Source organism: Pristiophorus japonicus, chromosome 18, assembly GCF_044704955.1.
Source record: "Pristiophorus japonicus isolate sPriJap1 chromosome 18, sPriJap1.hap1, whole genome shotgun sequence".
NCBI classification, from domain to species: Eukaryota; Metazoa; Chordata; class Chondrichthyes; family Pristiophoridae; genus Pristiophorus; species Pristiophorus japonicus.
The window spans coordinates 87422547-87439485 of record NC_091994.1 but is presented as its reverse complement, the minus strand read 5'-3'; the positions used below and the strand labels follow the sequence as shown (position 1 = coordinate 87439485).

Here is a 16939-nt window from a genome sequence, read left to right as displayed (position 1 = left end):
TGTTTGTTGGGGGATCAAAAAAGGTAGGGTCCAAGGTGGGTTGCTCAGGGTAGTCCGTGAATCTAAGTTTGATTTGGTCCAAGTGTTTCCGGTGAATGAGTCCATTTGAAAGTTTGACCCGAAACACTCTGCTCCCCTCTTTGGCCATGACAGTGCCGGGAAGCCACTTGGGACCTTGTCCATAATTTAATACAAATACAGGATCATTGACTTCAATCTCGTGTGACACATTTGCGCTATCATGGAATGCACTTTGTTGAAGCCGCCTGCCCTCTACCTGTTCATGTAGATCAGAGTGAACTAACGAGAGCCTTGTCTTAAGTGCTCTTTTCATGAGAAGTTCAGCAGGTGGGATCCCAGTGAGTGAGTGGGGTCTCGTGCAGTAGCTAAGCAGGACTCGGGATAGACGAGTCTGCAGTGAGCCTTCAGTTACCCTCTTCAAGCCTTGCTTGATGGTTTGCACTGCTCTCTCTGCCTGACCATTGGACGCTGGTTTAAACAGGGCAGATGTGACATGTTTGATCCCGTTACAGGTCATAATTCTTTGAACTCAGCACTGGTAAAACATGGTCCGTTGTCGCTCATCAGGACATCGGGTAAGCTGTGTGTGGCAAACATGGCCCACAGGCTTTCAGTGGTGGCAGCGGACATGCTAGCCGACATTATCTCACATTCAGTCCACTTGGAGTATGCGTCTACAACCACAAGGAACATTTTACCCAAGACCGGGCCTGCATAGTCTACGTGTACCCTAGATCACGGTTTGGAGGGTCAAGACCATAAACTTAGCGGCGCCTCCCTGGGTACATTGCTTAACTGCGAGCATGAATTACATCTGTGAACGCAGGATTCTAAGTCCGTATCGATACCGGGCCACCACACGTGGGATCTGGCTATCACTTTCATCATTACGATGCCTGGGTGGGTATTGTGGAGGTCATTGATGAAGGTGTCTCTGCCCTTCTTGGGGACCACTACTCGATTGCCCCACAGAAGGCAGTGTGCCTGCATAGACATTTCATTTTTGCGACGCTGCAACAGCTTTATCTCTTCCTGCATTTCCACTGGGACACTGGGCCAGCTCCCGTGAAACACACAGCTTTTGACTAGACATAATAAGGGGTCCTGGCTTGTCCAGGTTTTGATCTGCCGGGCAGTGACGGGTGATTGCTCACTCTCAAATGGTTCCATAACCATGGCTAGATCTGCGGGCTGCACCATTTCCACCCCCGTGGTGGGCAATGGCAGTCTACTGAGAGCATCGGCGCAGTTTTCTGTGCCTGGTCTGTGGCGGATGGCGTAGTTGTATGCGGACAACGTGAGCGCCCATCTCTGGATGCAGGCCGATGCGTTGGTATTTATCCTTTTACTCTCGGAAAACAGGGATATAAGTGGCTAATGGTCAGTTTCCAATTCGAATTTTAGCCCAAACAGGTATTGATGCATTTTCTTTACCCTATAGACACACGCTAAGGCTTCTTTTTCAATCATGCTGTAGGCTCTCTCGGCCTTAGACAGATTCCTAGATGCATAAGCAACCGGTTACACATTCCCGAAATCATTAGCTTGTTGCAATACATACCTGACGCCATATGACGACGCATCACATGCTAGTACCAAACGCTTACAAGGATCATACAACCCAAGCAATTTGTTTGAGCATAACAATTTTCTCGCTTTTACAAAGGCATTTTCTTGGCTTTTGCCCCAAACCCATTCGCCCCCTTTTTGTAGTAAGACATGTAGTGGTTCTAGCAGCGTGCTGATAACCGGTAAGAAGTTACCAAAATAGTTCAAAAGTCCCACAAATGCCGCAGCTCCATCACGTTCTGTGGCCTCAGTGCATTCTCGATTGCCTCCGTCTTCGCGTTGGTGGGCGGATGCTACCCGTCGCAATCCTCCTTCCCAGGAAGTCCACTTCAGGCACCAGGAAAACGCACTTCGAGCATATTAACCTGAGCCCCACATGGTTGATTCGACTAAGAACCTCCTCCAGGTTCTGCAGGTGCTCGACTGTGTTCCGACCTGTGACCAAGATGTCGTCCTGGAAGACCATGGTGTGCGGAACCGACTTCAGTAAACTTTCCATGTTTTTCTGGAATATCGCCGCCACTGATCGGATTCGAAATGGCCATCTGTTATAAACAAAAAGACCCTTGTGCGTGTTGATGCAAGTGAGGGCCTTCGATGATTCCTCCAGTTCCTGCGTCATGTAGGCTGAAGTCAGATCCAGCTTTGTGAACATCTTTCCTCCCGCCAGCTTTGCAAAGAGGTCGTCGGCTTTTGGTAGTGGGTATTGGTCCTGCAGGGAGAAACGATTGATAGTTACTTTGTAATCGCCACAGATCCTGACAGTGCCGTCTCCCTTGAGGAATGGGACAATAGAACTGGCCCACTCGCTGAACTCGATCAGTGAAATTATGCCCTCCGGTCTAGCTTGATCACTACCCTTTCTCTCACAATGTACGGTACTGCTCTCGCCTTGTGATGGATGGGTCGTGCCCCTGGAATTAGGTGGATCTGCACTTTTGCTCCTTGGAATTTCCCGATGCCTGTTTCGAACAGTGAAGGAAATTTGTTTAAGACCTGGGCACACGAAGTGTCGTCAGCGGGCGATAGCACTCAGACGTCGTTCCAGTTCCAGCGTGTCTTTCCCAGCCAGCTCCTGACGAGCAACGTGGGACCATCTCCTGGTACCACCCAGAGTGGTAGCTTGTGCACCGCTCCATCGTAGGAGACCTTTACAGTAGCACAGCCAATTACAGGAATCGGTTCTTTAGTGTAAGTTCTTAGTCTTGTGCGAACTGGAGTTAAGACTGGCCTTGAGGCCTTGTTGCACCACAACCTTTCGAAAGTCTTTTTGCCCATGATGGACTGGCTCGCGCCCGTGTCCATGTCCGGGAGTCCATTTAGTTCAACATTCAGCATTGTTGGGGGACAATTCGTGGTGAATGTGTGCACCCCATATACCTCTGCCTCCTCTATCTGAGCCTCTGGTTCATAGTGATCCTCCGTGGATCTGTCCTCCTCTGCAACGTGGTGGTTTGCAGGTTTAACAGGCTTAACAACTGGCCTGCACACTCGTTGGAGGTGTCCTATTGTTCCACAGCCCTTGCAAACATATCCTTTGAATTGGCATGAATGGAAATGATGATCACCCCCGCAGCGCCAGCAAGGTGTTAATGGCCTTGCATTCATCACCCTTGATGGTGGACTCTGAGACATCTGCGGACATGTAGCTGCAGGTATGTATGACCTGCCCTGTACGTTACGATTCGAAAACAATATCACTTTGTTCACAGTACTTATAGCAGCACTTGTGTGCTGAGAGATTTGCTTAGTATTGTCACTGGTGGCAATGAATGCCTGGGCTATCGCTATGGCCTTACTCAAGGTTGGGGTCTCTACAGTCAAAAGCTTGTGAAATATGGTTTCCTGGCCAATGCCAAGTAAGAAAAAGTCTGTGAGCATGTGCTCCAAATGTCCTTCAAATTCGCAATGTCCTGCAAGGCATCTTAGCTCGGCGACATAACTCGCCACTTCCTGGCCTTCAGACATGTTGTAGGTGTAGAACCGGTACCTCGCCATCAGAACGCTTTCTTTCGGGTTCAAATGCTCTCGGACCAGTGTGCACAAATCGTTGTACGATTTCTCCATGGGTTTCGCTGGAGTGAGCAAATTTTTCATGAGGCCATACGTTAGTGCCCCACAGATGGTGAGGAGGATCGCTCTACTTTGGCAGCGCTCTCTTGGCCACGAAGTATTGGTCGAGTCGCTCCACAAAAGTTTCCCAAACATCTCCCTCTGAAAATTTCTCCAGGATGCCCACTGTTCTCTGCATCTTTGGGTTCACTATCTGTATCTTGTCACCAGTTGTTGTGTATGGAGAAAGATTCAGACTGAACACTGTGAGCTCAAAGTAAAGTGTGAACTTAGTCTTTTATTGCAGGTCTCCAGAGTGCCTTTCCAACCTGTGAAGCCTTCTTAAATACCTGTGCTCCCAAAGGATTATGGGATCCCTTGGGACTCCGGGGAATGAGCCCTCTGGTGGCTGTACAGAGTAAATACAAGTCCACGTATATAACAAATATGATCATGGCTGATTATGCAACTTCAGTACCCCATTCCTGCTTTCTCTCCATACCCCTTGATCCCTTTAGCCGTAAGGGCCACATCTAACTCCCTTTTGAATATATCTAATGAACTGGCCTCAACAACTTTCTGTGGTAGAGAATTCCACAGGTTCACAATTCTCTGAATGAAGAAGTTTCTCCTCATCTCTGTCCTAAATGGCTTACCCCTTATCCTTAGACTGTGACCCCTGGTCTGGACTTCCCCAACATCGGGAACATTCTTCCTGCATCTAACCTGTCCAATCCCATCAGAATTTTACATGTTTCTATGAGATCCCCTCTCATTCTTCTAAATTACAGTGAATATAAGCCTAGTCGATCCAGTCTTTCTTCATATGTCAGTCCTGCCATCCCGGGAATCAGTCTGGTGAACCTTCGCTGCACTCCCTCAATAGCAAGAATGTCCTTCCTCAGATTAGGAGACCAAAATTGTACACATTATTCAAGGTGTGCCCTCAGGTGTGCTGAAGAATTTTGAAGCAACCCAAGCTTGGAGTGCAGTAAGATGGGAGTACCAGTAAGTCTCGAACATGACCCCATCCCAAACCCCAGAGACAGGGTCATTTACATAAAGGGGGTAGGCATCTTAGCCATTTATAGCATTCTTTGGGTATCCATCCTGCTGGGTGTGGAATTTCAGAGCAGCATCATGCTGCTCCTTTGGGAGTTCAGGCCATTCTGGGCGGAGATGGTCATAAGGTCTAGAAAAGTATAGATTTTCAATTTGGTTATTTGTCAAATGGATAGAGTGATCCATTTAGGTTAGGGAGGGAAACTGTCATTGTGGCCTCACTTCCATGTTTATATCCCTCATTACAGGGATGTGCTTTCCCTGGGGTAAGGCGTGTGATGACAATTCTGTGAGTCCACCGCTTCTGATAGCAAGAAGTGCCCACATCCCCCTCAGAATTTCTCATCATGGGGAGAAAGGTGCCACAAGGCTGTGCCCCACATTCTGGCCCCCTCCCCCTGCCTAGCATATGCCCAGAAGTATCTCCCAGACTCAGGAATTTCAGGGCTTATGAATATAGTAGAATTACTCCTGAGATTGGGGACAACATTCTCCAAACAAGAAATAAAGGATGTGTGCAATAAAGGTACAGCAGTTATCATGGGCGACTTTAATCTACATATTGATTGGGCAAACCAAACTGGTAGCAATGCGGTGGAAGAGGATTTCCTGGAGTGTATTAGGGATGGCTTTCTAGACCAATATGTCGAGGAACCAACTAGAGAGCTGGCCATCCTAGACTGGGTGATGTATAATGAGAAGGGACTAATTAGCAATCTTGTTGTGCGAGGCCCCTTGGGAAAGAGTGACCATAATATGGTAGAATTCTTTATTATGATGGAGAGTAACACAGTTAATTTGGAAACTAGGGTCCTGAACTTAAGGAAAGGTAACTTCGACGGTATGAGGCGTGAATTGGCTAGAATAGACTAGCAAAGGATACTTAAAGGGTTGACAGTGGATAAGCAATGGCAAACATTTAAAGATCACATGGATAAACTTCAGCAATTTTACATCCCTGTCTAGAGTAAAAATAAAACAGGGAAGGTGGCTCAACCATGGCTAACAAGAGAAATTAAGGATAGTGTTAAAGCCAAGGAAGAGGCATATAAATTGGCTAGAAAAAGCAACAAACCTGAGGACTGGGAGAAATTTAGAATTCAACAGAGGAGGACTGAGGGTTTAATTAAGAGAGGGAAAATAGAGTATGAGAGGAAGCTTGCAGGAACATAAAAACGGACTGCAAAAGCTTCTATAAATATGTGAAGAGAAAAAGATTAGTGAAGATAAACATAGGTCCCTTACAGTCAGATTCAGGCGAATTTATAATGGGGAACAAAGAAATGGCAGACCAATTGAACCAATACTTCAGTTCTGTCTTCACGAAGGAAGACACAAATAACCTTCCGAATGTACTGGGGGATAGTGGGTTTAGTGAGAAGGAGGAACTGAAGGATATCCTTATTAGGCGGGAAATTGTGTTAGGGAAATTGATGGGATTGAAGGCCGATAAATCCCTGGGGCCTGATAGTCTGCATGCCAGAGTACTTAAGGAAGTGGCCCTAGAAATAGTGGATGCATTGGTGATCATTTTCCAACTGTCTATCGACTCTGGATCAGTCCCTATGGACTGGAGGGTAGCTAATGTAACATCACTTTTTAAAAAAGGAGGGAGAGAGAAAACGGGTAATTATAGACCGGTTAGCCTGACATCAGTAGTGGGGAAAATGTTGGAATCAATCATTAAGGATGAAATAGCAGCGCATTTGGAAAGCAGTGACAGGATCGGACCAAATCAGCATGGATTTATGAAAGGGAAATCATGCTTGACAAATCTTCTGCAATTTTTTGAGGATGTAACCTGCAGAGAGGACAAGGGAGAACCATTGGATGTTGGTGTATTTGGACTTTCAAAAGGCTTTTGACAAGGTCCCGCACAAGAGATTGGTGTGCAAAATCAAAGCGCATAGTATTGGGGGTAATGTACTGACGTGGATAGAGAACTGGTTGGCAGACAGGAAGCAGAAATAAGCGGGTCCTTTTCAGAATGGCAGGCAGTGACTAGTGGAGTGCCGCAGGGCTCAGTGCTGGGACCCTAGCTCTTTACAATATTTATTAACGATTTAGATGAAGGAATTGAGTGTAATATCTCCAAGCTTGCGGATGACACTAAACTCGGTGGCTGTGTGAGCTGTGAGGAGGACACTAAGAGGCTGCAGGGTGACTTGGACAGGTTAGGTGAGTGGGCAAATGCATGGCAGATGCAGAATAATGTGGATAAATGTGAGGTTATCCATTTTGGGGGCAAAAACACGAAGGCAGAATATGGCGGCAGATTAGGAAAAGGGGAGGTGCAACGAGACCTGGGTGTCATCGTTCATCAGTCACTGAAAGTGGGCATGCAGGTACAGCAGGCAGTAAAGAAGGCAAATGGTATGTTGGCCTTCATAACTAGGAGATTTGAGTATAGGAGCAGAGAAGTCTTACTTCATTTGTATAGGGCCTTAGTGAGGCCTCACCTGGAATATTGTGTTCAGTTTTGGTCTCCTAATCTGAGGAAGGATGTTCTTGCTTTTGAGCGAGTGCAGCAAAGGTTCACCAGACTGATTCCAGGGGTGGCTGGACTGTCATATGAGGAGAGACTGGATCAACTGGACCTTTATTCACTGGAGTTTAGAAAGATGAGAGGGAATCTCATAGAAACGTATAAGATTCTGACGGGACTGGATAGGTCAGATGCGAGAAGAATGTTCCCGATGTTGGGGAAGTCCAGACCAGGGGACATAGTCTTAGGATAAGCGGTAGGCTATTTAGGACAGAGATGAGGAGAAACTTCGTCACTCAGAGAGTTGTTAACCTATGGAATTCCCTGCCACAGAGAGTTGTTGATGCCAGTTCATTTGGATATATTCAAGAGGGAGTTAGATATGGCCCTTATGGCTAAGGGGATCAAGGGGTATGGAGAGAAAGCAGGAAAGGGATACTGAGGGAATGATCAGCCATGATCTTATTGAATGGCGGTACAGGCTCGAAGGGCCGAATGGCCTACTCCTGCACCTATTTTCTATGTTTCTATGTTTCTATGAGACCATGCTGAAACAGATAGATTGAATGACAGACTGCTCTGGGACTAAGGGCCATGTGGTTCCGAAGGCAATAGTCGTACCAACTATCAGTCTGTAAATATCAAAGCTAGATGGATATAAAACTTGGCCGTGAGTGAGCTAATTTTCTAAAACTTGGCAACTTGGCTCCTATATTTTCTATCATTGTATATTTGTCCAGGGCCCGGATTTTGGACATGTAACCAGAACTTCTGATGAGGTCAACGACCTGGACTCCTTTGGGAATCTGGAGGTCAGCCCTCCAGTGACCGTGAACGAAAAAGAATATCCAATGGGAAGGATTATCATCGGAAGTGCTTTTCCCACGTAATGTTATTTTATATTAAGAAGTGTTTAAGAGTTTGTAATTTGAAAACAACCCTGTTTTCTTTTATTTTAAAGGTCCTATATGTGATTCCCCATGAACTTGATTGCTCCAGTTTCAAACTTTCTTTTCCCCAGATTTTTAACGAAGCCAGAGACCCAGGAAACCCTTGGTTACTGAAGTTCCCAAGCAGAAAGGAGTTGAGCTGCCCTGGGTTTCAGAGTTTAGTTCCCCCACTTCTAGTGACATGAAATTAAAATGTCGCTGACCTCCTTGAAGTATCCTCAGCATCAAGCCCTTTCCATGGTTCAGGGTCCTTCAGGATGTGGAATGTAAAAATCCAAGGAAACATAGAGTGAGCATGTGCCCACCTGGATTTCAGAGTGCCCAGTCTCCTGAACAGAAGTGGTCCCAGGGAACCAGAACCTGAACTAACTGCTGGGCAAAGCACAGACAGAATGATGGGCCCAAGTGTCGGCATCTGTTGAATACGGCGCACTCCGAGACTTACGTGACCTGGCTGGGCTCGAAGGTGCGCCGGAATAAATTGCAGCAATTCTCCGGTCCTCCCGGACCGTGGCGTGGCGCAGCGTAGTCTCCCTGCAGGCGGAGCAAGCCGATCGCAGCCCGCAAGGGGGCGGGGCTAGGCATCAGCCTTCCTGTCAGTGCCGGCAGTGGGTACCGGGGTGGGGAGGGGGGGAGCGTGGCTACCAGGGAGGGGAGCGTGGCAACAGGGATGGAAGAGCGTGGGTTGGGGGGGCACTCAAAATGATTGAAGGACCGGAGGAGAGAGCAGGGGTGCCTCCTTCCAGCCTCCCCCCCCCCTCCACACACACACACACACCCACTCCCACACCCACACACACAACCCTCCCACACACACAGCAACCCCCCCCCCCCACACACACAGCCTCCCCCCACAAATACACACCACCCCCCACAAATACACACCACCCCCCACACACACACACACCCTCCCACACCTCCACACACACACCCCCACCCACACCCCCACACACACAGCCCCCCCACACACACACACACACCACCCCCCCACCCCTCACTGTCAGAGACAGAGAGAGAGAGACACTGACAGAGACACCTTCCCTTCACATAAAGGTAGGACTTCTATTTTTTATTGATTGCTTATTACTTTGGTCTTGGTGCTTTAGGTGCAGGGTTCCTTCTTTCAGTGTGGGATTGTATATGCTATCTGTGGAGAGTTGTTGCAATGAGCCATCAGAAGTGACTTTGGCTCCCAATCTTCCATGCCCCTGGACCTGTGCCAGATCCAAATCTCTGGGTCAGGGTCATTTTCAAACTGGGGTGGACACCTGTACATAGGAGACAGGAATCTCACTGCAGCACCACACCAACACATTGCTGGCCCAGCTTTCTCATCAACGTTCTCCAACAAGATTTTTATTTAAATTAAATCACTTAAAATTGCTTCTTTATAGTGACAATTGCTCAATCAATTGCCATTATGAAACTGGCATTTAATAGTTTTATGGACTCCACCTCTGCCAGGATCTGGCCCGGGCATGCAAGTCCTGGCATCATGTAGGTGTACTTAGTATTGGAGACACCAGAGGGGGAACTGGCGGGAATGTTAACGGATCACGTCACCTCACCCATCCCGTCTCATCTGATGAAGTCCGCATTGAGGGGATAGATGCAAGAAATGCCTAGCCCCATATCCAGCAGAATTTGACAAGAACAAAAGGAACTCGGATCCTGTGGAATTATATCCCGCACCAAATTCTGCCCCCTTGCCAACCCGCTCTGTCTGTACTGGCAATGTGCCCCTCCACCAGGCCCAGGAATTTCAGGTCCCAATCTAACCGAGTGAGCTCAATCAGCACCATCTGGGGCTAGTGTCAGTTTACTAGAAGATTTTGGAAATTGTTAATGAGTGTAAATATGTATTTTTTAAATTACTGCAGCACTTCTGAGGGGAGGAACATGTCAAAAGCAATTCGGGATTTCCTGTATGCTCAGCAAGTCCAGTCTCCTGTTGAGCTCTTCTCTGACTGGTTGTTAGTGGGTCACGTGGATGAGTTCATGACCTTCGTTCCGGCCCCTGACAGAAAGGTAATCCAAAATATTGGGCCCAAAAATGCGCTGTGCATGATCCAAGATGTGACTGCCGCCACCTAACTTTGTAGGGTTGGGGAGGAGATATGAAAAGTGGTACTTTGGCACTTGAGTGAAGCATTTGGGGTACCCCACCAGAAAAGTTGACATAGTGCGATGCAAATGGCTAGCTGGGGTGGAGTGTGGTGCCCCTCTCCCCCCCACACACACTCCTCTGGCATCCCTTTTGGAAACAAAATGAGGGAGCGCATTGCAGCATCTTTGTAAGGGAGCCACTCCTAATTTAAAAACAAATGTTCCCTTCACCTTTGGCTGCCCAGGCTCTGATCCTGGCCTGGACCATCACTCCACCCATCAGTGGGGCCCACTAGCACCTCAATTGGAGACTGATATACCTCTCCTGACTTAGCAGGATGGCCTTGAGTTTAACACCAGGTCCCTGGAGGCCGAGAGGCCGGGAACTCCCAGTGTTGGAATCCCTGCTCTTGGGTTCTCCCCACTCTAATGTAGATGCTCAAATAAGGGGCGGATGGAGGTACTGCCCCTTACTGGGCCCTACAAAAATTATCGGCACATCCACGTTTCCGCTGCTTTCCACAAGGTTCTACTGATCTCCAGCTGGATACTAGCGGAGCCCTTGAGGAATTCTGTTGAAGATGCTGTCTTTCAGATGAGATGTTAAACCAAAGCCTCATCTGCCCTCTCAGATGGACATAATAGATCCCATGGCACTATTTGATTGGGAGCAGAGGAGTTCTCTCCGAAGGCCTGGCCAAAATTTAGCCCTCAACCAGCATCACTAAAACAGATTATCTGGTCATTATGACGTAGCTGTTTGTGGGAGCTTGCTATGCGCAAATTGGCTGCTACATTCCCTTACATTACAACAGTGACTACACTTCATTGGGTGTAATGCACTTTGGGATGACCAGAAGTCATGAAAGGCGCTATATAAATGCAACTTCTTTCTTATCTTACTAATGGAATAATTGATTCTGATTCCGACTTCTTCCCTGTTCCTGTAGGGTTTTCGGCTTGTTCTGATCAGTCCTGATACCTGCTGCAAGTTGTTCAAGAAGCTCCAGCACGAAGGTCATGGGGAAGCCCAAATGTTTGAAGGTGAGTTTCTGAGCAGATGTGGTCCGTAGTAGGCAGTGGTGCATGCATCAAACTTAATGCTTTCCTCGCGTAGAGCTGACGCCATTTGCACAGCTTAAAGTGGCAGAATATCTACCATACAAAGATGTATGTTCTCTTCCGGTGCAGTGCTAGGAAAATGAACACTCATTTCCTTTGTGGTTGACTACGTGTGCCATAGTGGCTATTTCTGTACATGATCATCCACTCTTGGCAAAAGGCATTAGGTAACACCTAATTAACTGGGACTAGGAGAGGTGGAGAGCTGCCGTTTTAAGGAAAGAAGATGCAGTAAGGATGCAGGGAGAATGAAGAGCATGTAGAATGTTTGAAGCTTGGAAGGAACAAGAAAGGACTGACCATAGAACTATCAATAAAATCGGGAGAAGGTTGGAGACTAAAGGTGAGATTGCAATTATCTGTCTGAGTGGGAAAGAGGTGCTAGAGAGTTTTTCAAAGATCAGGGGGTGAAATTGCCACTTTCTTAAAAGGCCCATTAGAGTGCTAATGAGGTAGAAGAGTCTTCGCCTGGCTGGGGGGATGAGGGTGGGAGGGGGGTGGCACTACCGGCTCCCGGGAGTCTGCGGAGGTGCTGTCCTACCATCATCACGGTGCGTCGCAACCCCTCACCGCCCTGCACTAACACCTTACCACCACGTGGGCCTCACCCACCATCTTTTCTGGTTTGCCGACTCTCGGGTAGGCACCAGTATGATGACCCTAGTGTGGTCCGGGCCGCCATCGTGCAGGCCGGCACTCCGTTTTGTGTGCTGAGCTGTAGGCTCAGTCCCACGCTGCCCTCATAGCCTAGTGGAGGACCTCAGAGGCCTTGCAGAGTACACAGCGGCTCTCCCCTTTAAGCGAAGGGGAGGGGTGTTGAAGCGCATCAGCTGCTGCATGTAGCGCTTCACTTCCCCCCAGAATCCCCCTGGGAACCGCCCCTAAAGGAAGTGGAGCGTGTGAGATTGGGCTCTACTTCCTTTGTGGGGCGGTAAACCCAATTCTGTGTGGGGGGGGAGGTTGGTAGGACTTCCACGCCGGGTGCAGAATGCCCCGGCCCCAGCTGGTTACCGCCCCTAATCGGGAGGCAGGGCTATTTCGCCCCCTAGGTATTAGTAAATACCCCTAGAGTTGTTTTCCACTTTAACTGTGACTTTAATGTACAGAACCCAGGGAGAATAATGCAGCGAATCGCAGCGGGTCAGGCAGCATCTGTGGAGAGAAAAATAGAGTTAACGTTTCAGGTCGATGGCCCTTCATTAGAACAGAAGGGTCTTCGACTCACTTCTGACAAAGGGTCATAGACCTGAAACGTTAACTCTGTTTTCTCTCCGCAGATGTTGCCTGACCCACTGAGATTTCCAACATTATCGGTTTTCATTTCAGATTCCAGCATCTGCAGTATTTTGCTTTAGAATAATGCAGGGGTTAGTGGGAATAACAGAATAAAGAATAAACATATTCTTTAAAAGTGTACAGATGCCCATAAGAGGGACTGGCAAAGGTTAGAAGAATGCAGGGGGCAGAGTACCAATGGGTGGAACTGTATGTCTGATCAGCCTCACTGTGGTTATTGAGGAGATGTTCAATGAGCAATTGAATAAGGACAGTAATGTTGCTTTGTATTCTTCAATCAGGTCAACAGACGCAATTATCCAAAATTAATGAACTCCTTCGCAATCAAAGCCTGCTCGACTATAATGCTTATGTGCAGGTGAGTCAGTGGGATATTCATCATCATAGGTAGTCCCTCGAAATAGAGGAAAACTTGCTTCCACTCTAAAAGTGAGTTCTCAGGTGATGTACAGTCCAGTCCGGGAATTACAGTCTCTGTCGCAGGTGGGACAGACAGTCGTTAGAGGAAAGGGTTGGTGGGGAGTCTGGTTTGCCGCACGCTCCTTCCGCTGCCTGCATTTTTTTCAGCTTGCTCTCGGCGACAAGACTCGAGGTGCTCAGCGCCCTCTCGGATGCTCTTCCTCCACTTAGGATGGTCTTTGGCCAGGAACTCCCAGGTGTCGATGGGGATGTTGCATTTTATCAAGGAGGCTTTGAGGATGTCCTTGAAACGTTTCCTCTGTCCACCTGGAGCTCGCTTGCCGTGTAGGAGTTCCAAATAGAATGCTTGCTTGGGGAGTCTCGTGTCGGGCATGTGAACAATGTGGCCCACCCAACGGAACTGGTCGAGTGTGGTCAGTGTTTCGATACCGGGAATGTTGGCCTGATCGAGAACACTGACGTTAGTGCGTCTGTCCTCCCAGGGAATTTGCAGGATCTTGCGGAGACATCATTGGTGGTATTTCTCCAGTGATTTGAGGTGTCTACTGTATATGGTCCATGTCTCTGAGCCATACAGGAGGGCGGGTATCACTACAGCCCTGTAGACCATAAGCTTGGTGCCAGATTTGAGGGCCTGATTTTGAACACTCTCATCCTCAAGCGGCTGAAGGCTGAACTGGCGTACTGGATGCGTTGAACCTCATCGTCGATGTCACTGCAGTCAAGTCCACCTACGGCCCAATCACCCAAGGCCCCACCCCACTGCTGGCCAAGAACAGGGAGACACTCATCAAGGACACTGAGGCAGTCAGGACCTGCTGGAAGGAGCACTTTAAAGATCTCCTTAATCGAGACACTGCCTTTGACACGAGTGTCCTCGACTGCATCCCGCAGTATGCTACCCGCCACCATCGCAGTGGGATAATCAGGTTAAGTTTAATCATACTTTGTATGAAATTCTGTATCATTTTTGTTCATTTTCTTTCTTTCGCTTCCTTTATTCTTTCTGATCTTTTTCTCAGCGATGCGTTGACTGGAACCGAGATGTTCTAAAGAAAGAATTGGGATTGGATGAGGAAGATATTCTTGATATTCCTGCATTGTTTACATTGGATCAGCAGTATGGAAAAGCAAAGTCGTGGTTTCCAGACATGGTGAGTAAAAGGTGGAGGAGGTTGAAAAGAGAATGGAGCTCATCTCCTTACCTAACCCCCTCCACTGCTGAAACCCCAGTCTATTCTTTTATCACCTCATGGTGCGATGCTTCCAATGCTCTCCCAGCCAACCTCCCTATTTCAGCCTCTACAAGCTGCAACACATTGGAAAGTGTTCAGCCTGTGTCCTCAAATGCACTTTGACCCACACTCCATTCATCTGCATCCTCTCCAAGTGTCACTGGCTCCCTGTGCCTTGCCCCATCATACCTTATTGATCTCATCCTGTTTCACGCCACACACACATCCACCACTCCTCCAACACTGGGCTTCTCCTTGTCCTCCACTCCACAATTGCTGGCTTCTCATTCAGTCACTACACTCCTGCTGTCTGGAGCTTCCTGCCTAGCTCTGTTTGTTGCCACCTCTCTTTCTGCTTTCCAAAGCCTCTTCAAAACACTTTTCTTTGATCTTGCCTTTGCTCCTGCACTCTCACGCCCTCACTGCTGAAAACCTGATAGACAGCACGCAGCTTTGTGGCTGTGGAAGGACAAAGGTAACTTTTGTTGCTGTGTTTATATTATAGGAACAGCCTGCCTAAACCTCTTTGCCTCTCTACCTCACTTTCCTCCTTCAAGATGCTCCTTAAAACATATCTCGACCTGTGCTAATTTCCATTTACGTGGTTCGGTGCCAAATTGACTGGATTCCATGGCACTTGGGATCCGCAGCACAACCACCTCTACTGCACTGCACCGTAAATGTGCCATAAAACAAGAGTAATAGTACTTTTTGTCCCTTTAGGTGAACATGATCGTCCTCGGCAAATACCTGGGTATTCCAAAGCCGTTCGGACCTCTGATAAATGGTAAATGTCCACTGGAAACTGCGGTGCGCTCAGCGCTAGAACCACTCGGCCTGGATTGTTACTTCATCGATGACTTTACTGCCTATCACCTGAAGTTGGGTGAAGTTCACTGCGGCTCCAATGTTCGTCGCCAGTCATTTGCTTTGAAGTGGTGGAACATGGAGATGTAATTACCACAAGCAACAAAGCATTTTTTTAGTTTTTATTTTATTTTGTGCAGACTTGAGTTACTTGTAATTTCTGCTTTCTTCAGAGTAATTGCAATCTTTACAGCAGTTATATATTACATTTCTGAGCCTGCCACAATGGACAGGTGATGAGGTATTGCCTTTTGTGTGTTCTAAAAATACAATCATAATCAACAATCCATTTTGCTTGTACTGTGTCCTTTGAACTACATCACTGGCACTAGTGAATAGGAGTATTTGCAGATCAGAATAGTGCTGCATGTTCTTATTAGGGAAATGATTTTAGGCTGTGGGCCCTTTCCTTGATTTTAAAAGTCATGTGTGCTTTTTAATTTTTTTTTAACAAAGCTTCCTTTAGGCCTTGCTCGGTAACTGTACAGCAACACTATGCCAAAGGCAAGTATTCCACAACCTGCTCAAGTCTCCAACCCACCCATTCTTGCGAGGATTTGTTCCGCTACTTAAGCAATTCCTGAGTTTCCACTCTGTAAAGAAATCATCTTGTTTATAGCACAGAAAATACGTTTTGTACCCCTTCTCCCCCATATAGGTGCATTTAGTAATCAATAGCTCTTTAGTAAGGGTGAGTTTGCACATCACTGAGAAGCCAACCTGTACTAAAACTTGATAAACGCAGGCTGAAAATAAATGGTCTCACACTGCAAATGTAGAAGAAAACTATTGGAACTTTTATTCATTCGCAAAAGAACGATACTTGCTGGTCCCGCAAATCAAAGGTCATTATGAACTTGCTAGTACTTTTATGCATACAATGTTATACTGTATTATTAAAGTGATGTTAAGTTCAAATGATTCAGGTTGCTATATCTATAATAAAGTATTTGTTCTTTGTGAAAATCAAATATTTGTTGAATCTGGACAGCTGAATGAGAATAAAGGTTGTGAGTGAATGCGATATTTGTGTTCCGACCCAATGAAGCACCTATCTTTGGTTCTACTCTACAGTTTAAATAATTGTATAGTGTATGATCTCATCTGAAGTTTTAGCTGAGGCAAAATTGTGCAAAGGCAATAAGGGCAATGCATTTATGGTGCATACATTCTGGTGGCCGCAATATTTTACAAATAAAGTTACAAAGTGAAGAAAAACAACTTACTTTGTTTTACTTGGGAAGTAGTGAAAGCATTAACCATGTATGTTTTAGCAGGGTCAAGAGTTTATCTGTCTGCCTGAAACAACTAGTGAATAGTACAGCATTGTACACTTCATGCCATTCTAATATGAGCTTGTGTCAGCTGTGGCTCAGGGGGTGGCACACTCGCCTCTGAGTCAGAAGGTTGTCCCACTCCAGGGACTTGAGCACATAAATCTAGGCTGATACTCCAGTGCAGTGCTGAGGGAGCGCTGCATCGTCGAAGGTGCTGTCTTTTGAATGAGATATTAAACTGAGACCTCGTCTGCTCTCTCAGGTAGATGTAAAAGATCCCATGGTACTATTTTGAAGAGCAGGGGAGTTATCCCCAGTGTCCTATCCAATATGTATCCCTCAATCAACATAACAAAAACAGTTTAGCCGGTCATTATCACATTGCCATTTGCTGTGTGCAAATTGGCTGCTGCGTTTCCCACATTACAACAGTGACTACACTCCAAAAGTATTTCATTGACTGGAAAGCGCTTTCAG

The 16939-nt window shown here is 47.1% G+C and overlaps 1 protein-coding gene across 1 annotated transcript in view; it reads left to right on the top strand.

Annotated features, from left to right (window-relative positions):
• padi2 (peptidyl arginine deiminase, type II) overlaps positions 1-16359 on the top strand; it is a 44199-nt gene extending 27840 nt beyond the window's left edge. Inside the window, exons 12-17 of the mRNA XM_070860936.1 lie at positions 7930-8075; positions 10020-10167; positions 11196-11289; positions 12945-13021; positions 14106-14237; positions 15042-16359. Coding sequence (XP_070717037.1) covers positions 7930-8075; positions 10020-10167; positions 11196-11289; positions 12945-13021; positions 14106-14237; positions 15042-15275 — 831 coding nt within the window. The 3' untranslated portion in view covers positions 15276-16359. The remainder of the gene's footprint in view (positions 1-7929; positions 8076-10019; positions 10168-11195; positions 11290-12944; positions 13022-14105; positions 14238-15041) is intronic.
• Positions 16360-16939: the final 580 nt, after the last annotated feature.